Below are 21,244 nucleotides of genomic sequence, written 5' to 3' on the forward strand. Positions count from 1 at the left end.
TTGGATGTGCAATATACATTAATACAGTTGTCAAGGAGCCACTCACACCCTTTCCGTGTTTACAATGGTAAGGTCCTCAGAGCCCAGAGCTAGAGGAGCAGATGACCTGAACTCAAACTGAAGCAAATAAAAAGAGGTATCTTTTCTTCTTTTATCGACACCATTTCAAAAAGTTTCTATTCTGAGATTCTAATAATATTAGTCCCACATTCTGTAGAATTGATGTGAATTCTACACTCTTTCTGACCTTACCACCTGCATCGTGGCATTTACACAGCAGTTGTTTGTGCCATGGTCATATAAAACCACAGAATGAATTTGGGTTCTGTGAAAACCTACCACTGTACCAGGTAGTGTATATGGGCAGAAGTTTGTCAACAGAAGACAAGAGATTGAGATTGAACGAGATCTTAACCACAACAAATGTGTAACACATTGTACGAATTGGATTAGTAACAAACCATATGATTGTGAAAAAAATAAACAATCGGGACCCGTTTTGGCTCAAAACCCAAGCCTTTATGACGCATCTTTTACATTGCCATTGTGAGTTGTATTGAATTCCAGCCATGCAGCAATGGCGTAGAACTAAATCATGAGTGTAGAGCACACTATATCCTGTAGATGGAGATGTTACTCTTTCAACAAGTGCTACAATATCAGAGTTGGGGTAAAAAAAACATTCACTCATACTGTAATGAATTATTCATAGAAATCTGGAAACACTGGACAGCTACTTTAAAATCCTCTGCTTCATACAGTGATTCATTATATTAATATACATAAGATAATATGTTTTTGTTACAGGTATTTCACACTATGATAACAGCCCTGGTTCTGATTAGTCATCATAAAGCATGTGTGTTCTTTATATTTCATATTGTCGGTAAGCTACTGTAAATAAAGACCTCTCTCACGGTGGTGATCTCACTAGGGAGGTGTGAAAAGGTATGTAAATAAGCATGTATATTAACAGTATAACATGTTCTGAAATGGTGCTAACATTGGAACCACTTCTGGATTCACTTGTACTGTGTGAACATAGACAGGAGTAGCACTAATTTAAAGTCAATTCAATTGAATACTTTTCTTAAGTTGGATAGTATGTGTAAAAAAACATGCCTTGTATTTCATTTGAATCCGTTCATCGGCTATAGCTACTGTTATAGGTCATACAGTAGACACGGAACATCAAACAGTTTGTGTAGTTTTCATTTTTACTCAAAATTATTTGCAGCTTATGAAAATAGCGGAACAAAATATGATACATCCAGTCATATCTAATGTGTCTGAATAATACATACAGTAAGTACAAATACATGTCATAATATACTGTGATATTAAATTAGCATAGTGGTACAACATTCTTCAAGAGGATAGAAAGGAACAGCAGCTTAAGGGAGATAGAAAAGAGAGAATTTGGATTGAGGCCCTGACACAACCTGTCTTAGTGGGTTAAAGACAGCCACACGCTAACACCAGGGATCTCCAACCCTGTTCCTGGAGAGCTACCATCCTGTAAGTTTTCGTTCCAACCTGAAGCTAGCACACCTGATTGTAATAATTAGCTGGTTGATAAGCTGAATCGGGTTAACTGGGGTTAGAGAGCCCTTCTCTACACTGGAAAAACTAGTGTTACGTCTAGCCCACTGACCTAAGATTTCAACTTGAATCAACTTGATAAACTAATGTCACTCATTTTATGTTTTGTCAACTCATTTCGAACTACTAGTTGACCGATTGTAAGGCAGCCAGGTAACTTAACTTCTTAAGTTGAATCGTTTTTTGTTAACTGTGCAAAACTACTTTTTGATATCATCAGTGTGGTATAAAACTGGGCATCTCGTCTACTAGACGGTCAGTATGGTAGGAAACAAATGCAGGGCTGTGCTGAAGACTAGCTGTCCATTGAGGGATAGGGCTAGGGGGATAGAAGGGGATGGGCTGTCCATTGAGGGATAGGGCTAGGGGGATAGAAGGGGATGGGCTGTCCATTGAGGGATAGGGCTAGGGGGATAGAAGGGGATGGGCTGTCCATTGAGGGATAGGGCTAGGGGGATAGAAGGGGATGGGCTGTCCATTGAGGGATAGAGCTAGGGGGATAGAAGGGGATGGGCTCTCCATTGAGGGCTAGGGCTAGGGGGATAGGCTGTCCATTGAGGGGTAGGGTAAGGGGGATAGAAGGGAATGGGCTGTCCATTGAGGGGTAGAGCTAGGGGGATAGAAGGGGAGGTGCTGTCCATTGAGGGGTAGAGCTAGGGGGATAGAAGGGGAGGTGCTGTCCATTGAAGGGTAGAGTAAGGGGGATAGAAGGGGATGGGCTGTCTATTGAGGGGTAGGGCTAGGGGGATAGAAGGGGATGGGCTGTCCATTGAGGGGGTGGGACAAGGGTGGAAGTAGGGTGAGGGTGGGGGCCAGTCTGTTAGAGTGAGTTGGCCGTGATGAAGACATAGATCCGGGCCAGGAACGTAGTGAAGGTGCCCTGTCTCCAAAGCTTCATCTCCACATCAATCAGAAAGTCCCGTGGCTCACGCACCTGCCTGTGCATGTACACCGCGCCCGTGTAGGCATTCAGCTTCCGCGTGCTAAAGTAGTTCTCCAAGTTTCCCTGGGTGATGCTGATGATGACGTTGTCCCCGGAGTAGGCGGGGGAGGGGCCGATGCGGAATATCTGGGCAGGGATGACGATGTTGGTTTGGAAGCTCAGGTGGTAGTAGGTGATCCTGAGAGGAGAGTTCTGACAATCCAGCAAGTTGGGGCAGCTCTGTCGTTCACAGCGCCTAGAGGACCAGCCAATGAGAGAGTCAGAATTTCAAAACTATATTAATCAGAATGAAAATAATGAAAAAGACAGACTCACAGAATGAGAACAGTCAAAACATGAGCCAGATAGTCAGTCAGTCAGTCAGTCAGTCAGTCAGTCATGGAATCAACACATCATAAATAATAACAGTCAAATGGGCAGAATCATAGAGGCAAAACTTGACTGTTTTTCCAGGTCATTTCAGAATAAAATAGAAGAGAAATAAAGCCAATTGCAGACAGCTCTTCTGAATCCTGGCTGATCTATCATGGCCTCTGTGTCCACTGTGGCCTTTCTGTTTCACAGCTTTGATCTGATTACCCAGCCTGACACATTCCTCTCAAGGGAAACATTGTTCCTTCCTGCGTACACTCCACTAGTTGGAGAAAAACCTCTAAAGAACTTTGAACTTTGAGAAAATCAAGAGAGCACAGTTTTCCAGCCCCAGGGGGCAACATGAAAATACCTCTGAAAAAGTCCATTCATTGTTGTTTGAACTTTTCCAACAACACAAAAGATTACAATTCTTCAATTCAACTGTAGTTCCTCTCTTTTCCAAGGAGTCCTGGGATATCGGATTAGTAGAGATACAGTCACTTACATGTCAGAGGATTTGCGGTAGTTCTGTGGACAATTGAAGGACAGACAGCGAAAGCCTCCCTGGATGTTGTAGCAGGTCTCAGCCAAGGAACAGTTATGGGCCCCGATGGTACACTCGTCTATGTCTGTAACCCAAACCATAGTCAGCTCAGAGGTAATGTGTGTGTGTGTGTGTGTGTGTGTGTGTGTGTGTGTGTGTGTGTGTGTGTGTGTGTGTGTGTGTGTGTGTGTGTGTGTGTGTGTGTGTGTGTGTGTGTGTGTGTGTGTGTGTGTGTGTGTGTGTGTGTGTGTGTGTGTGTGTGCGTGCGTGTGCGTGCGCGTGCGTGTGTGTGTAATGTGTGTATCAGTGTCTCCTCACCTCTGCAGGAGCGTCCGTTGGGAGACATGGTGTAACCGTACTCGGGACAAGCACACTGGTAGCTCCCTGGGACGTTGACACACTTAAAGGAACACAGGTGGCCAATGCTCTGGGCACACTCATCAATGTCTTCACAGGTGTGTCCATCCTCCCTTAGGTAGGAGCCCTGCCTGCAGTAACACTGGTAGGAGCCATAGATGTTGGCACACTCCTGACTGCAGGGGTTGGTTAGACACTCATTCACATCTGTAAGACATTCAAAGATGGAAAAAGACTCAAACAATGCCATGACATCCATGACACCACAGAATGCAACATATGTCTGTGTCTCTGTCTCTCCACCAACATCCACTATCCACTACTACTATCAGTCGAATCTTACAGTCCTCTAGAGGTGTGACGGGGGAACAAAAGCCTTCTCTGTCCTGCTGGGGGTCTTGCAGGACAGACAGACAGACAGACAGACAGACAGACAGACAGACAGACAGACAGACAGACAGACAGACAGACAGGCAGACAGGCAGACAGACAGACAGACAGACAGGCAGACAGACAGGCAGGCAGACAGGCAGGCAAGCAGGCAGACAGACAGACAGACAGACAGACAGACAGACAGACAGACAGACAGACCTTCACAGTTCTTGCCATCCCTGGATAAGCTGAACCCAGCGGTGCAGGAACACTGATAGGATCCCGGGGTGTTCTCACAGGTCTGGGCACAAAGGCGGCCAGGGTAGCGCCAACACTCATTCACATCTAAAGAGAGTGGGGGGAGGAATGTGTGTGTGTGTGTGTGTGCGTGTGTGTGTGTGTGTGTGGGTGGGTGTGTGTGTGAGAGAGAATATGCGTGTGTGTGTGTGAGAGAGAGAGAGAATATGCGTGTGTGTGTGTGTGTGTGTGTGTGTGTGTGTGTGTGTGTGTGTGTGTGTGTGTGTGTGTGTGAGAGAGAGAGAGAGAGAGAGAGAGAGAGAGAGAGAGAGAGAGAGAGAGAGAGAGAGAGAGAGAGAGAGAGAGAGAGAGAGAGAGAGAGAGAGAGAGAGAGAGAGAGAGAGAGAGAGAGAGAGAGAGAGAGAGAGAGAGAGAGAGAGAGAGAGAGAGAGAGAGCAAAACATATGCATGTATGTGTGTGCACCTCCTTAGTGTATGTGTGTGAATATGGGTTGGAAGTGGAGGGGCCAGCTGCCTGCTGATAAGTCAAAACACTCCACTGGAGTTCATTATTATTAAAGTCACATACCAGTGAATCAGCACACTGTCCTCTGCAGCGGCTGGCTGGCTGACTGACTGACTGACTGCAGCCCAGAGGAGCAGGAGTTAAGACTGCAGCAGGAGCGAGCTGCCTGGGAGACTAACTGCAGCAGGAGCGAGCTGCCTGGGAGACTAACTGCAGCAGGAGCGAGCTGCCTGGGGGACTAACTGCAGCAGGAGCGAGCTGCCTGGGAGACTAACTGCAGCAGGAGCGAGCTGCCTGGGATACTAACTGAGTCAAAACACTCCACTGGAGTTCATTATTATTAAAGTCACATACCAGTGAATCAGCACACTGTCCTCTGCAGCGGCTGGCTGGCTGACTGACTGACTGACTGCAGCCCAGAGGAGCAGGAGTTAAGACTGCAGCAGGAGCGAGCTGCCTGGGAGACTAACTGCAGCAGGAGCGAGCTGCCTGGGAGACTAACTGCAGCAGGAGCGAGCTGCCTGGGGGACTAACTGCAGCAGGAGCGAGCTGCCTGGGAGACTAACTGCAGCAGGAGCGAGCTGCCTGGGATACTAACTGCAGCAGGAGCGAGCTGCCTGGGAGACTAACTGCAGCAGGAGCGAGCTGCCTGGGTGACTGACTGCAGCAGGAGCGAGCTGCCTGGGAGACTAACTGCAGCAGGAACGAGCTGCCTGGGCGACTGACTGCAGCAGGAGCGAGTTGCCTGGGAGACTAACTGCAGCAGGATAGAGCTGCAACAGGAGACTAACTGCAGCAGGAGCGAGCTGCCTGGGTGACTGACTGCAGCAGGAGCGAGCTGCCTGGGAGACTAACTGCAGCAGGAACGAGCTGCCTGGGAGACTAACTGCAGCAGGAACGAGCTGCCTGGGAGACTAACTGCAGCAGGAACGAGCTGCCTGGGCGACTGACTGCAGCAGGAGCGAGTTGCCTGGGAGACTAACTGCAGCAGGATAGAGCTGCAACAGGAGACTAACTGCAGCAGGAGCGAGCTGCCTGGGTGACTGACTGCAGCAGGAGCGAGCTGCCTGGGAGACTAACTGCAGCAGGAACGAGCTGCCTGGGAGACTAACTGCAGCAGGAGCGCTGCCTGGTAGACTAACTGCAGCAGGAACGAGCTGCCTGGGAGACTAACCGCAGCAGGAGCGAGCTGCCTGGTAGACTAACTGCAGCAGGAGCGAGCTGCCTGGGTGACTAACTGCAGCAGGAACGAGCTGCCTGGGAGACTAACTGCAGCAGGAACGAGCTGCCTGGGAGAATAACTGCAGCAGGAGAGCTGCCTGGGAGACGAACTGCTGCAGGAGCGAGCTGCCTGGGAGACTAACTGCAGCAGGAGAGCTGCCTGGAAGACGAACTGCAGAAGGAGCGAGCTGCCTGGGAGACTAACTGCAGCAGGAACGAGCTGCCTGGGAGACTAACTGCAGCAGGGATGAGCTGCCTGGGAGACTAACTGCAGCAGGAACGAGTTGCCTGGTAGACTAACTGCAGCAGGAGCGAGTTGCCTGGGAGACTAACTGCAGCAGGATAGAGCTGCAACAGGAGACTAACTGCAGCAGGAGCGAGCTGCCTGGGTGACTGACTGCAGCAGGAGCGAGCTGCCTGGGAGACTAACTGCAGCAGGAACGAGCTGCCTGGGAGACTAACTGCAGCAGGAACGAGCTGCCTGGGAGACTAACTGCAGCAGGAACGAGCTGCCTGGGCGACTGACTGCAGCAGGAGCGAGTTGCCTGGGAGACTAACTGCAGCAGGATAGAGCTGCAACAGGAGACTAACTGCAGCAGGAGCGAGCTGCCTGGGTGACTGACTGCAGCAGGAGCGAGCTGCCTGGGAGACTAACTGCAGCAGGAACGAGCTGCCTGGGAGACTAACTGCAGCAGGAGCGCTGCCTGGTAGACTAACTGCAGCAGGAACGAGCTGCCTGGGAGACTAACCGCAGCAGGAGCGAGCTGCCTGGTAGACTAACTGCAGCAGGAGCGAGCTGCCTGGGTGACTAACTGCAGCAGGAACGAGCTGCCTGGGAGACTAACTGCAGCAGGAACGAGCTGCCTGGGCGACTAACTGCAGCAGGAGCAAGCTGCCTGGGAGACTAACTGCAGCAGGAGAGCTGCCTGGGAAACTAACTGCAGCAGGAGCGAGCTGCCTGGGAGAATAACTGCAGCAGGAGAGCTGCCTGGGAGACGAACTGCTGCAGGAGCGAGCTGCCTGGGAGACTAACTGCAGCAGGAGAGCTGCCTGGAAGACGAACTGCAGAAGGAGCGAGCTGCCTGGGAGTCTAACTGCAGCAGGAGCGAGCTGCCTGGGAGACTAACTGCAGCAGGGATGAGCTGCCTGGGAGACTAACTGCAGCAGGAACGAGTTGCCTGGGAGACTAACTGCAGCAGGAGCGAGGTGCCTGGGAGACTAACTGCAGCAGGAGCGAGGTGCCTGGGAGCCTAACTGCAGCAGGAACCAGCTGCCTGGGTGACTAACTGCAGCAGGAGCGAGGTGCCTGGGAGACTAACTGCAGCAGGAGCGAGCTGCCTGGGAGACTAACTGCAGCAGGAGCGAGCTGCCTGGATGACTAACTGCAGCAGGAGCGAGGTGCCTGGGAGACTAACTGCAGCAGGAGCGAGCTGCCTGGGAGACTAACTGCAGCAGGAGCGAGCTGCCTGGGTGACTAACTGCAGCAGGAGCGAGGTGCCTGGGAGACTAACTGCAGCAGGAGCGAGCTGCCTGGGAGACTAACTGCAGCAGGAACGAGGTGCCTGGGAGACTAACTGCAGCAGGAACGAGCTGCCTGGGAGACTAACTGCAGCAGGAACGAGCTGCCTGGGTGACTAACTGCAGCAGGAGCGAGGTGCCTGGGTGGCTAACTGCAGCAGGAGCGAGGTGCCTGGGTGACTAACTGCAGCAGGAGCGAGGTGCCTGGGAGACTAACTGCAGCAGGAGCGAGCTGCCTGGGTGGCTAACTGCAGCAGGAGCGAGGTGCATGGGAGATATTTCAACTAGCCTACCAAAACCACCCAGAACTACTCTGACAGAGACTTTTATTTAAATTATAAAGTTAAAGGGAGAGCTTCTTCTCTTGAGGTCAGTAGGCCACACAGTACCTACCCACACAAGTCTTCCTGAACATGTCGTACTGGTAGCCCGTCTGGCAGTCACAGCGGTAGGAGCCGGGCAGGTTGTGGCAGATCTGTCCCTCCCCACAGCGGTGCAGAGCGCTCTGACACTCATCCACATCTGGATACAGGAAGAGCGGTAGAGAGGAAGAGAGGAAAGATACAGAGTGGGTACTGTGGCTCAATGTCAACCATCTCTATTAAAGACTTGTTGATGGTATTAACCATGGAAATGAAAACTCCACAGATCTGTATACCCCTCCTCTTACCTATGCATCTGGCTCCATCTGGGCCGGCATGGTAACCACGGCTACACATTATGATCTTCCTCTGGCAGCTGTAGGATCCCACAGTGTTGATACAGTTAAAGCCTGGACTGCAGGGCTGGCCCACTACACCACATTCATCTATATCTGATGGATAGAGAGGACAATGGAGGGAGGAGAGAGGGCGGATGGACACAGGGTTGGAGACAGAGGGAGGGAGGGAGGTAGGAGAGAGGACGGATGGACACCGAGGGAAGATAGAGGGTTGGAGACAATGGGAGGGAGGGAGGGACAGTTTGAGAAGGAAAGATAGAAAAGGAAGAACAGAGTACCACGGGAGGACAGGGTGAAAGAGAGGACAGGGTCCGAGAGAGATGGCAGCCAATTAGTCACACTGTGTTACTCAGAGGCAGACATACAGTGGGGCAAAAAAGTATTTAGTCAGCCACCAATTGTGCAAGTTCTCGCACTTAAAAAGATGAGAGAGGCCTGTAATTTCCATCATAGGTACACTTCAACTATGACAGACAAAATGAGAAAAAAAATTCCAGAAAATCACATTGTAGGATTTTAATGAATTTATTTGCAAATTATGGGGGAAAATAAGTATTTGGTCACCTACAAACAAGCAAGATTTCGGGCTCTCACAGACCTGTAACTTCTTCTTTAAGAGGCTCCTCTGTCCTCCACTCGTTACCTGTATTAATGGCACCTGTTTGAACTTGTTATCAGTATAAAAGACACCTGTCCACAACCTCAAACAGTCACACTCCAAAGTCCACTATGGCCAAGACCAAAGAGCTGTCAAAGGACACCAGAAACAAAATTGTAGACCTGCACCAGGTTGGGAAGACTGAATCTGCAATAGGTAAGCAGCTTGGTTTGAAGAAATCAACTGTGGGAGCAATTATTAGGAAATGGAACACATACAAGACCACTGATAATCTCCCTCGATCTGGGGCTCCACACAAGATCTCACCCCATGGGTTCAAAATTATCACAAGAACGGTCAGCAAAAATCCCAGAACCACACGGGGGGACCTGGATAAAGTAATCCTTCTGACCCCCCCCCCCCCCCTTAAAAGATTTAGATGCACTGTTGTAAAGTGGCTGTTCCACTGGATGTCATAAGGTGAATGCACCAATTTGTAAGTCGCTCTGGATAAGAGCGTCTGCTAAATGACTTAAATGTAAATGTAGTGAATGACCTGCAGAGAGCTGGGACCAAAGTAACAAAGCCTACCATCAGTAACACACTACGCCGCCAGGGACTCAAATCCTGCAGTGCCAGACGTGTCCCCCTGCTTAAGCCAGTACATGTCCAGGCCCGTCTGAAGTTTGCTAGAGAGCATTTGGATGATCCAGAAGAAGATTGGGAGAATGTCATATGGTCAGATGAAACCAAAATAGAACTTTTTGGTAGAAACTCAACTCGTCGTGTTTGGAGGACAACGAATGCTGAGTTGCATCCAAAGAACACCATACCTACTGTGAAGCATGGGGGTGGAAACATCATGCTTTGGGGCTGTTTTTCTGCAAAGGGACCAGGACGACTGATCCGCGTAAAGGAAAGAATGAATGGGGCCATGTATCGTGAGATTTTGAGTGAAAACCTCCTTCCATCAGCAAGGGCATTGAAAATGAAACGTGGCTGGGTCTTTCAGCATGACAATGATCCCAAACACACCGCCCGGGCAACGAAGGAGTGGCTTCGTAAGAAGCATTTCAAGGTCCTGGAGTGGCCTAGCCAGTCTCCAGATCTCAACCCCATATAAAATCTTTGGAGGGAGTTGAAAGTCCATGTTGCCCAGCAACAGCCCCAAAACATCACTGCTCTAGAGGAGATCTGCATGGAGGAATGGGCCAAAATACCAGCAACAGTGTGTGAAAACCTTGTGAAGACTTACAGAAAACGTTTGACCTCTGCCAACAAAGGGTATATAACAAAGTATTGAGAAACTTTTGTTATTGACCAAATACTTATTTTCCACCATAATTTGCAAATAAATTCATAAAAAATCCTACAATGTGATTTTCTGGATTTTTTTTCTCATTTTGTCTGTCATAGTTGAAGTGTACCTATGATGGAAATTACAGGCCTCTCTCATCTTTTTAAGTGCGAGAACTTGCACAATTGGTGGCTGACTAAATACTTTTTTGCCCCACTGTACATCATACACTCCCATTCCCTGGGATCATTTTGGTGTGTGTTTCCCTCTATTTTCTCATCTTCTAACCCTGCCTTTGACTGTTTTTCAGTGGTTCAGAACTGCCTCGACATGCCCCAGTTCCTGTCCCCCAGGCTCATTCCTCAGTATCAGAATGTACTGACTGGAGGAGGGTTGGCTTTCATCCGCCCCACTGCTGCCCACTCTGCTCTGCTCCCCTCTGATCCCGCTCCTGTGTGGCATTCAACCCCTCTTTACCTGGTCTGGGTATACCTTTACATTTATATTGACACACTGCTATAGTTATGTTCATAATGTTACATTCATACTATTACTCTTGTTAACAGTGGCCCAGGTCTGCCCAGCCCAGCCCAGTTAGCCCCGACAGCCCCTCTTACCAATGCAGTTTCCATGTGTGTCCTGTGTGAAGCCCATGGAGCAGCGAGGTTTGGCATTACACCTGAACGAGCCCTCACTGTTCACACACTCAAAGCCTGGCCCACAGTTATGAGTTCCCTGAAAACACTCATCAACATCTGTAAACAGAGACAGGAATAAGCAGGATGCTTATTAGAAATTAAATCTAATGTATGACAAATTATCTAAAAACATGTTTGGTTGGTGAGCTATTGTCAGTTTGTAATCAATCTGTTGTAATCCATTAAGTTGCTTAGAGAAGTAAAACGCATATGTTACGAGCCTGTTAGAGTGTAATGTCTACTGTAACCACTGGGTGTCACTGTGTTACTGTGGCTTTGAGACAGCAGCTAGAACACTCCTGAATTACCAGATAAATCATTTCACATAGATATATTTATACACTCTCCTTCCCCTTTAAGAAAACAATCAACAGTAAAAAGGTTAATTCTCCAACTTCAGAAAGGATCTTAGGAATGTTCCCCCCACCAATCATCCTCATTACATTAGCACAACAGCAGATACAGCTTATTATTTCTCCATGATGAATTATCTCCAATGAGCCAGCCTGTCAGACCATAGTTATGTGCATTAGTCTTCCTATTCTCTGGTGTTTGTATCTGTGACAGTAGAGAGCAGTGAGTTCCCCCAGAGCACAGCTCCTTACAGCTCTTTCCACTTGTCTACACTGGGATTCCCCTGATGTCAATCATCCTGACACATCTGCTGTTGTACACAGCCTTGTCACTGCAGAGAAATCACATCTGTCATAAACAGGGCTCAGAGAGCGAACTTCTCTCTCTCTCTCTGTGTGTGTGTGTGTGTGTGTGTGTGTGTGTGTGTGTGTGTGTGTGTGTGTGTGTGTGTGTGTGTGTGTGTGTGTGTGTGTGTTTGTGTGTCTTCCTCTGTGCATGTACTGCATGTCTCCCGGGCGGCGCAGTGGTCTAGGGCACTGCATCGCACTGCTAGCTGCGCCACCAGAGTCTCTGGGTTCGCGCCCAGGCTGGGCTGGGTTCGCGCCCAGGCTCTGTCGCAGCCGGCCGCAACCGGGGGGTCCGTGGGGCGACGTACAATTGGCATAGCGTCATCCGGGTTAGGGAGGGTTTGGTCGGTAGGGATATCCTTGTCTCAGTATGTAAAAATTTAATAAAATGTATGCACTCTACTGTAAGTCGCTCTGGATAAGAGCGTCTGCTAAATGACTCAAATGTAAATGTAAATGTCTGTGAGGCTCTATGATCCCTGTAGGTATAAGGTATGTACCATGTTAAAGCCTCAGCTTGGCCCCTGGGAAGGGCAGGGCTTCAACTAGCACATTAAGACAATCCTGGTCTGGGCACGGCTGGCACAGGACTGAGTGAAGCTCTGACAGACCCAGACATACTGAGACAGAGGGAGAGACCGCGGTCAGGGACAGGAATAAACGTGTGAGAGATTGACAGGGTGCTCAGTCGCAGTCAAAGCAATACTATAGGAAGGTAATTGGCTCATGACAAATCAAGGAGGGAGCTGGCTCGACAACCTCACCGAGGCGAGGGAGTTCACTCTACCCAAGCAGGGACAGCAATTATTGGATAAGAAATTGGGGAAGACAATCAACTCATGGAGTAAGCAGTGAGGAGAGAATTTGCCCTCTTTGTAAGATGTAGGAGGGGAGGGGACTTCAGTCGATGAGAGGGGAGTTTAATTGATGTGAAGTAATGGGCAGGGAATTGAAAGAGGAGTAGAAACATAACAACACAGTCTCCATCCCACACTCCAATCAGCCAACAGAAGTGGCAGCAGTTATGAGCACCGGGTTTAAATGCTCATTTGGTTGACTCACTGCTGTGCGAGTTTCATTTCCGTTGAAGCCCAGAGCAGCTGTAGTCCCTACTCTAACACCCTCCATCAGAGCAGCTGTAGTCACTACTCTAACACCCCCACCAGAGCAGCTGTAGTCCCTACTCTAACACTCACCATCAGAGCAGCTGTAGTCCCTACTCTAACACTCTCCACCAGAGCAGCTGTAGTCCCTACTCTAACACCCCCACCAGAGCAGCTGTAGTCCCTACTCTAACACTCTCCATCAGAGCAGCTGTAGTCCCTACTCTAACACTCTCCATCAGAGCAGCTGTAGTCCCTACTCTAACACTCACCATCAGAGCAGCTGTAGTCCCTACTCTAACACTCACCATCAGAGCAGCTGTAGTCCCTACTCTAACACCCCCACCAGAGCAGCTGTAGTCCCTACTCTAACACTCTCCATCAGAGCAGCTGTAGTCCCTACTCTAACACTCTCCATCAGAGCAGCTGTAGTCCCTACTCTAACACTCTCCATCAGAGCAGCTGTAGTACCTACTCTAACACTCTCCATCAGAGCAGCTGTAGTACCTACTCTAACACTCTCCATCAGAGCAGCTGTAGTCCCTACTCTAACACTCACCATCAGAGCAGCTGTAGTCCCTACTCTAACACTCTCCATCAGAGCAGCTGTAGTACCTACTCTAACACTCTCCATCAGAGCAGCTGTAGTACCTACTCTAACACTCTCCATCAGAGCAGCTGTAGTACCTACTCTAACACTCTCCATCAGAGCAGCTGTAGTCCCTACTCTAACACTCTCCATCAGAGCAGCTGTAGTCCCTACTCTAACACTCTCCACCAGAGCAGCTGTAGTGCCTACTCTAACACTCTCCACCAGAGCAGCTGTAGTACCTACTCTAACACTCTCCATCAGAGCAGCTGTAGTACCTACTCTAACACTCTCCATCAGAGCAGCTGTAGTACCTACTCTAACACTCTCCACCAGAGCAGCTGTAGTCCCTACTCTAACACTCTCCACCAGAGCAGCTGTAGTTCCTACTCTAACACCCCCACCAGAGCAGCTTTAGTCCCTACTCTAACACCCCCACCAGAGCAGCTGTAGTCCCTACTCTAACACCCCCACCAGAGCAGCTGTAGTCCCTACTCTAACACCCCCACCAGAGCAGCTGTAGTCACTACTCTAACACTCTCCATCAGAGCAGCTGAGACCCATCTCTCTCTCCATTTCCTTCCAGTAGTCAACAACAGGACTTTAACAACTTGCTCATCTCATAGCTCTATCTCAGAGCACACTGGCTGTGGATAAGAGCCCAGAATTAGCATATCCTGCCAAGTGTGGGCAATGGTAATAATGATTAAGGCTGTGAGGTTTCTTTTTGTGTTGGAGCATTGTACATTCTCCACCGACATAAACACAAGTCAAGTGAGATTTTCGTATAGAGGGTATGCAGGCAAAACCTAATGCTAATATCTTGTTTGTAATCATATTCAGCATCAAATAGACTTGTTCGTGTGGTCAGTTTAAAAACTTGTGTAATTACTGTACCATAGCTTACATGAAGCATGGTTCAAGATCTAATTGGCAACTCCCCATCTCTGACTCGTAGTCACTCCCATGGGTGGCAACTGTGATTGTTAAGTTTTACAATGTGCTTTCCTCACATTGTGAAAGGTCAAATTAATACACACCAGTTGTTGTGTTGCTACTAGTTACAACTATACATGGGTCTACTGGAGAGTGAATGATTTGGGTGTTATACAGTTTGCAGCTACTGTTCTGTCTCCATACCTTCACAGACGTCGTTGTTGATCTGGTAACCCAGAGAACAGGTGATCTGACACACAAAACTACCAGCCGTGTTCACACATCTCTCGTTCATCTGACAGGTACGAGTGGACATCAAACACTCATTGATATCTGTGTGAAAGGAGAGAGAGGTGGAGAGAAACCAAGAGAGAAACCAAGAGAGACACCGAGAGAGACACCAAGAGAGACACCAAGAGAGACACCGAGAGAGACAACAAGAGAGACACCGAGAGAGACACCGAGAGAGACACCAAGAGAGACACCGAGAGAGACACCAAGAGAGACACCGAGAGAGACACCAAGAGAGACACCGAGAGAGACACCAAGAGAGACACCGAGAGAGACACCAAGAGAGAAACCAAGAGAGACACCGAGAGAGACACCAAGAGAGACACCAAGAGAGACACCAAGAGAGACACCGAGAGAGACACCGAGAGAGACACCAAGGGTGAAACCGAGGGTGAAACCGAGAGAGACACCAACAGAGACACCAGGGGTGATACCGAGGGTGAAACCGAGAGAGACACCGAGAGAGACACCAACAGAGACACCAAGGGTGAAACCAAGAGAGACACCGAGAGAGACACCAAGGGTGAAACCGAGGGTGAAACCGAGAGAGACACCAACAGAGACACCAGGGGTGATACCGAGGGTGAAACCGAGAGAGACACCAAGACAGACACCGAGAGAGACACCAACAGAGACACCAAGGGTGAAACCGAGGGTGAAAACGAGAGAGGCACCAAGAGAGAAACCAAGACAGACACCGAGAGAGAAACCAACAGAGACACCAAGGGTGAAACCGAGGGTGAATCCGAGAGAGGCACCAAGAGAGAAACCAAGACAGACACCGAGAGAGAAACCAACAGAGACACCAAGGGTGAAACCGAGGGTGAAAACGAGAGAGACACCAAGAGAAAAACCAAGACAGACACCGAGAGAGAAACCAACAGAGACACCAATGGTGAAACCAAGAGAGGCACCGAGAGAGACACCAAGACAGACACCGAGAGAGAAACCAAGACAGACACAGAGAGAGACACAGAGATAGACACCAACAGAGACACCAAGGATGAAACCGAGGGTGAAACCGAGAGAGACACCGAGAGAGACACCGAGAGAGAAACCACGACAGACACCGAGAGAGAAACCAACAGAGACACCAAGGGTGAAACCGAGGGTGAAACCGAGAGAGACACCGAGAGAGAAACCAAGACAGACACCGAGAGAGAAACCAACAGACACCAAGGGTGAAACCGAGAGAGACACCGAGAGAGAAACCAACAGAGACATCAAGGGTGAAACCGAGGGTGAAACCGAGAGAGACACCGAGAAAGACACCGAGAGACACCAAGAGTGAAACCAAGAGTGAAACCAAGAGAGACACCAAGGGAGACACCAAGAGTGTAGGAGGTGAGATACAAAAGCAAAAAGAGAGAATGAAAGCATGAGACAAGATGGAGAGAGAGGGAAATGGGATGGAAAGGGTAAATCAGAGTAAGTGAGAGAAATAGAGAGGGAAAGTAAGCACATTGGAATACCCTAGTCGCCCCTAGTCCTTTTAAATTCTTAGTGTAACACAGGGGCAGTCCCAAATAGATTAAGCAGCCTGGCCTCCACAGAGAGAAGGGATTGGGGGCACAGCCACAGGGTGTAAGTCTCACACAATGAGAGATCTGTCAAAACACTGCACCACCATGTCACAACAGAACAATCCACTGTCACCAAGCAGGAAGTCTCAGTCTGCAAGAAGCGATGGCTTATCCCTTTAATATGGAATCCGAGCAATCTCTAACAAGGGTGGCGTGACATATGCTTTTCTACCAGATTACTTAGACAGATACAGTAGCTCACTAATCAGCTTGATTGTAACAACCATACAATCCCATATTGTCTCAACTAGTAGACGTGTGTGGCGTGTAGTACTGTAGGGACAGTGTGAGATCACAAAGAAAGAAACATATTTAATCACATAGTGGAACCTGCCTCCAAGTATAAGGCTCTGTTAGTTTGCAGCCTGGCGTCTTCGCCTCCAATGTCACTGTGAGAAAAGGGGATTAGTACTCTGGTTAGCGATGTGCATGCTCCGCCCACCTGAGAACCTTTCCATTTCCTGTGTTTGAGGAGTGCAAAATCCACTTGTCACTTAAATCTGGATTGATTGCTTTCATTTTACTCTGGTGACTCTTTCCAACTCTTGCTTGTGCCATTAGTGTGTTCCCGTTAATGTAATGACCGGGGAAACCTTTGTAATGACCTGCCAAACAGGCTCCGGTAATGGCTGAAATGAGCTCAATGGAATACATCGGCATTCTGTTGCCTCTATAAAAACATGAACCTTTCGTCTGGGATTTAACGCATCGTCTCGGCAGTTACATCACAACAAAGAGAAGAAAGGTAACTTTATTTTTGTGGGTGTTGATGTTTGTGCATTTGAAAAAAGGTATGATTTAATAAAGGTTAATGTTTACAAATTAGATGCGCTGAAATAAAAGCATCTTTCCAAAAAGGAAAACTGGGATGATAGTAATATTATGTCTGATCTCACATCACAGTTTACTGGTCACACACATGATTAGCAGATGTTATTGGTCACATACACATGGTTAGCAGGTGTTATTGGTCACATACACATGGTTAGCAGATGTTATTGGTCACATACACATGGTTAGCAGATGTTATTGGTCACATACACATGGTTAGCAGATGTTATTGGTCACATCCACACGGTTAGCAGATGTTATTGGTCACATACACATGGTTAGCAGATGTTATTGTGTGTGTTATGAAATGCTTGTGCTTCTAGTTCCGACAGTGCAGTAATATCTAACAAGTAATCTAACAATTCCACAAAAACAACCTAATATACACAAATCTAAGTAAAGGGATGAAATAAGAATATATACAAACAAATATATGGATGAGCAATGACCGAGCGGCATAGGCAAGATGCAATAGATGGTATATATAAGATACAGTATATACATATGAGATGAGAAAGGCAATATATGTAAACATTATTAAAGTGACTAGTGATCCATTTATTAAAGTGGCCAATGATTTCAAGTCTGTATGTAGGCAGCAGCCTCTCTGTGTTAGTAATGGCTCTTTAGCAGTCTGATTGCCTTGAGATAGAAGCTGTTTTTCAGTCTCTCGGTCCCAGCTTTAATGCACCTGTACTGACCTCGCCTTCTGGATGAAAGTGGGGTGAACAGGCAGTGGCTCGGGTGGTTGTTGTCCTTGATGATCTTTTTGGCTTTCCTGTGACATCGAGTGCTGTAGGTGTCCTGGAGGGCAGGTAGTTTGCCCCCGGTGATGCGTTGTGCAGACCTCAACCCCCTCTGAAGAACCTTGCGGTTGTGGGCAGTGCAGTTGCCGTACCAGGCGGTGATACAGCTCAACAGGATGCTCTCGATTGTGCATCTGTAAAAGTTTGTGAGGTTTTAGGTGACAAAGCAAATTTATTCAGCCTCCCGAGGTTGAAGAGGCGCTGGTTCGCCTTCTTCACCACGCTGTCTGTGTGGGTGGACCATTTCACTTTGTCAGTGATGTGTACGCTGAGGAACGTAGCAGGGTGCTCCCTCTGCTGTTTCCTGAAGTCCATGATCATCTCCTTTGTTTTGTTGACGTTGAGTGTGAGGTTATTTTCCTGACACCACACTCCGAGGGCCCTCACCTCCTCCATGTAGGCTGTCTCGTCATTGTTCGTAATCAAGCCCACTACTGTTGTTTCGTCTGCAAACTTGATGATTCAGTTGGAGGCGTGCATGGCCACGCAGTCATGGGTGAACAGGGAGTACAGGAGGGTGCTATCTACGCACCCTTGTGGGGCCCCAGTGTTGAGGATCAGCGAAGTGGAGATGTTGTTTCCTACCTTCACCACCTGGGGACGGCCCATCAGGAAGTCCAGGACCCAGTTGTAAAGGGCGGGGTCGAGAACGCTGAGCTGTAGTCAATGAACAACATTCTTACATAGGTGTAATCTAGAGCCAAGAGTTGAGATTTTAAATTGCATGGGTATCCTTCTCTTGACACACTTGTTGAGTCAGGCAAGAGAACATGATAACAATGGTAATTAATAATTAGGCAGTAGAGCGCAGGTAGGCCTAGAGATAAGTTTTTGGTGGTTGCAGCCCACTCCTTTATATTAATTTATTATTGTATGCAAATACACCCAGTGTATATGCAAATAAGGCACATTTCATTTTAAAGTCACATGAGGTTGGTAGCACCTAATTGGGGAAGATGGGCTTATGGTAATGGCTGGAGCAGGATGAGTGGAATGGTATCAAATACATCAAACACAAACATAACTTGTTTTCCAACAGGACAATGACCCAAAACACACCTCCAGGCTGTGTAAGGGCTATTTGACCAGGGAGAGTGATGGAGTGCTGCATCAGATGACCTGGCCTCCACAATCACCCGACCTCAATCCAATTGAGATGGTTTGGGATGAGTTGGAACGCAGAGTGAAAGAAAAGCACCCAACAAGTGCTCAGCATATGTGGGAACTCCTTCAAGGCTGTTGGAAAAGCATTCCTCATGAAGCTGGATGAGAGAATGCCAAGAGTGAGCAAAGCTGTCATCAAGGTAAAGGGTGGCTTATTTGAAGAATTTCAAATATGAAATATATTTTGATTTGTTTAACACTTTTTTGGTTACTACATGATTCCATATGTGTTATTTCATAGTTTTGATGTCTTCACTATTACTCTACAATGTAGAAAATAGTAAAAATAAATAAGAACCCTGGAATGAGTAGATGTGTCCAAACTTGTGACTGGTAAGGTATATATGAGTGCATCATAAGAAAAAAAGTGACATTTGACAATACATTTAATACCGGAATTCCATTCATTATGTCCGTGCCAGTTCAATGTTTTTTGAGCTATAATTCAGTCAATATCTTCATTCATTGTCCAACTGTTGCATTTATTAGAATAGCTTTAAACAATTACGATGACCGCTGCTAATCTGGTACACAGAGAGCAGCTCTACTCTGCTCCAGGGACACTGGGGGGAGACTTGAGGAGAGACTGGAGTCAGTGACAGCCATTCAGAGACTCTGCACGACTGGAAGTGCTGAAATACTGAGCTGGTGTGCCCTCTGTGTAGGTGTGTGTGTGTGTGTCTTTTTTCTTACCTTCACATGATTGTCCGTCAGCCATCAGAGAGAATCCAGGGAAACAGGAGCAGCCAGGTCTACCAGCCACTGGGGAGCACTGTTGCATACAGATGCCATTTCCTGCTCAGAGGGTCACAACACAGCTCAACATCACACCAAAACACACCACAACACAACAGTAGTCAAGGTGACATACGTCACAGGGGGCCAGTCCCTGGCCCTGTGTGTGTGTTATATAACCTCTGTGTGATTTACTGTATCCCTGTGTACTCATTTCCTGTTTCCACTTTGACCCCTGACATGTTCGGATTGTATTTCCTCCTGCGTCCCAATGGGACGGGATCCCCACCCTGGAATTATGGAGCCAAACACACACACCCTGAGGAGACCCCCACTACATACTATGCTGGACTACATGGGGGTGGCTGGATACTTCGCAATACACACAGGAGCTTTGTGGCCTTTGATGCAATCTTAAAACTTGTATGTGACATTTAAAAGTACAATGGGTCAAACATAACTAAAATGGACAAAGGCGGTTAAAGTATTTAACTGAAGGAGGAGACATCTGTCATGTGAAAGAATGTGACATGAATTATACTAGAAGGCTGCATGACTGAAAACCTTCTAGGCTTTGTGCTCTCTTAGGGGACTAATGGGTGTCTTCATTTACCTTTCTATTCCGTACCAAATATGCTGTTCCACTATGGTTCCTCTAATGCTGGCACACCATCATAATGGGACTACTTCCACACTACTTCCACTGATTCCAGACATGCATTTCGGTTCTTCTATCAAGACTAATGACTTATTTTAAGGTATGAAACCACAGTGGACATTGTGGTCTGCCAGGTCTACAGTAGATATGCACCACTCTGGCCTACTGTCAGGTTCTACCCACCCTCACAGGGGTTAACAGAGGTTGGAGTGGTGGAGGGTGCGGTGGAGGTAGCCTCAACCTCTGGCCTGTCATCCTCTCTCAACTTGTTCTCTTCATCGACAGTCTCTGTGAAAACAGAAATAAACTCATCATGGAAAATACTAATTAAACAGTATAACCAACAAACCGCCCAGTCATCCTGTCTTGGTGGTTAAAGAGAGAGCTGTGAAATGCCTTCAATTCATCCACAGATATGAGGCTAGGCGGCAACAGGGCACAGATGAAAGTTCCCTTAGAGACAGAGAGTTGAGGCACGACAGGAAAAGGCATGGCCTGCAGACAAACCTGTGTTTTTATCAGCCTGCAGACTCACTGCACCTTTTTGTAAAGTAGGTATCACATTAGATTCCAGTTGAGACAGGCTTGTGCTGGTGAAAGCCCCATTCGATAAATGTATGGCACACGTACAGTAGCCTACAGTACAGTAGGTTGGAAATACCTGAACATACTGTCTTTACTACTGTCTTTACTAAATGTAAATACTAAATATAAATGTATGAAGGCTACTGATAACTGTGAAGAAAGGCTTTATCAAAACAGTTTGAGATCTGGGGGCCTCCTGGGTGGCGCAGCGGTCTATGGCACTGATCAGTGCTAGAGGTGTCACTACAGATCCGGGTTCGATCCCAGGCTGTGT

General features: G+C 47.9%; 1 protein-coding gene across 2 annotated transcripts in view; it reads right to left on the minus strand.

Annotated features, from left to right (window-relative positions):
* Positions 1-1,198: 1,198 nt before the first annotated feature.
* The window catches only part of LOC129860988 (fibulin-2-like), a 48,326-nt gene continuing 28,280 nt past the window's right edge, over positions 1,199-21,244 (minus strand). Inside the window, exons 7-16 of one of the 2 annotated variants that reach the window (XM_055931976.1) lie at positions 20,569-20,673; positions 19,686-19,787; positions 14,522-14,650; positions 10,908-11,045; positions 8,345-8,488; positions 8,068-8,196; positions 4,392-4,517; positions 3,762-4,007; positions 3,405-3,528; positions 1,199-2,780 (exon numbers count right to left, since the gene is read on the minus strand). In XM_055931976.1, the coding sequence (XP_055787951.1) occupies positions 2,423-2,780; positions 3,405-3,528; positions 3,762-4,007; positions 4,392-4,517; positions 8,068-8,196; positions 8,345-8,488; positions 10,908-11,045; positions 14,522-14,650; positions 19,686-19,787; positions 20,569-20,673 (1,601 nt within the window). In that variant the 3' untranslated portion in view covers positions 1,199-2,422. The remainder of the gene's footprint in view (positions 2,781-3,404; positions 3,529-3,761; positions 4,008-4,391; positions 4,518-8,067; positions 8,197-8,344; positions 8,489-10,907; positions 11,046-14,521; positions 14,651-19,685; positions 19,788-20,568; positions 20,674-21,244) is intronic. The other variant, XM_055931977.1, reaches the window with a different exon arrangement.

The sequence above is a fragment of the Salvelinus fontinalis genome, chromosome 8 (assembly GCF_029448725.1).
Source record: "Salvelinus fontinalis isolate EN_2023a chromosome 8, ASM2944872v1, whole genome shotgun sequence".
Taxonomy (NCBI): Eukaryota; Metazoa; Chordata; class Actinopteri; order Salmoniformes; family Salmonidae; genus Salvelinus; species Salvelinus fontinalis.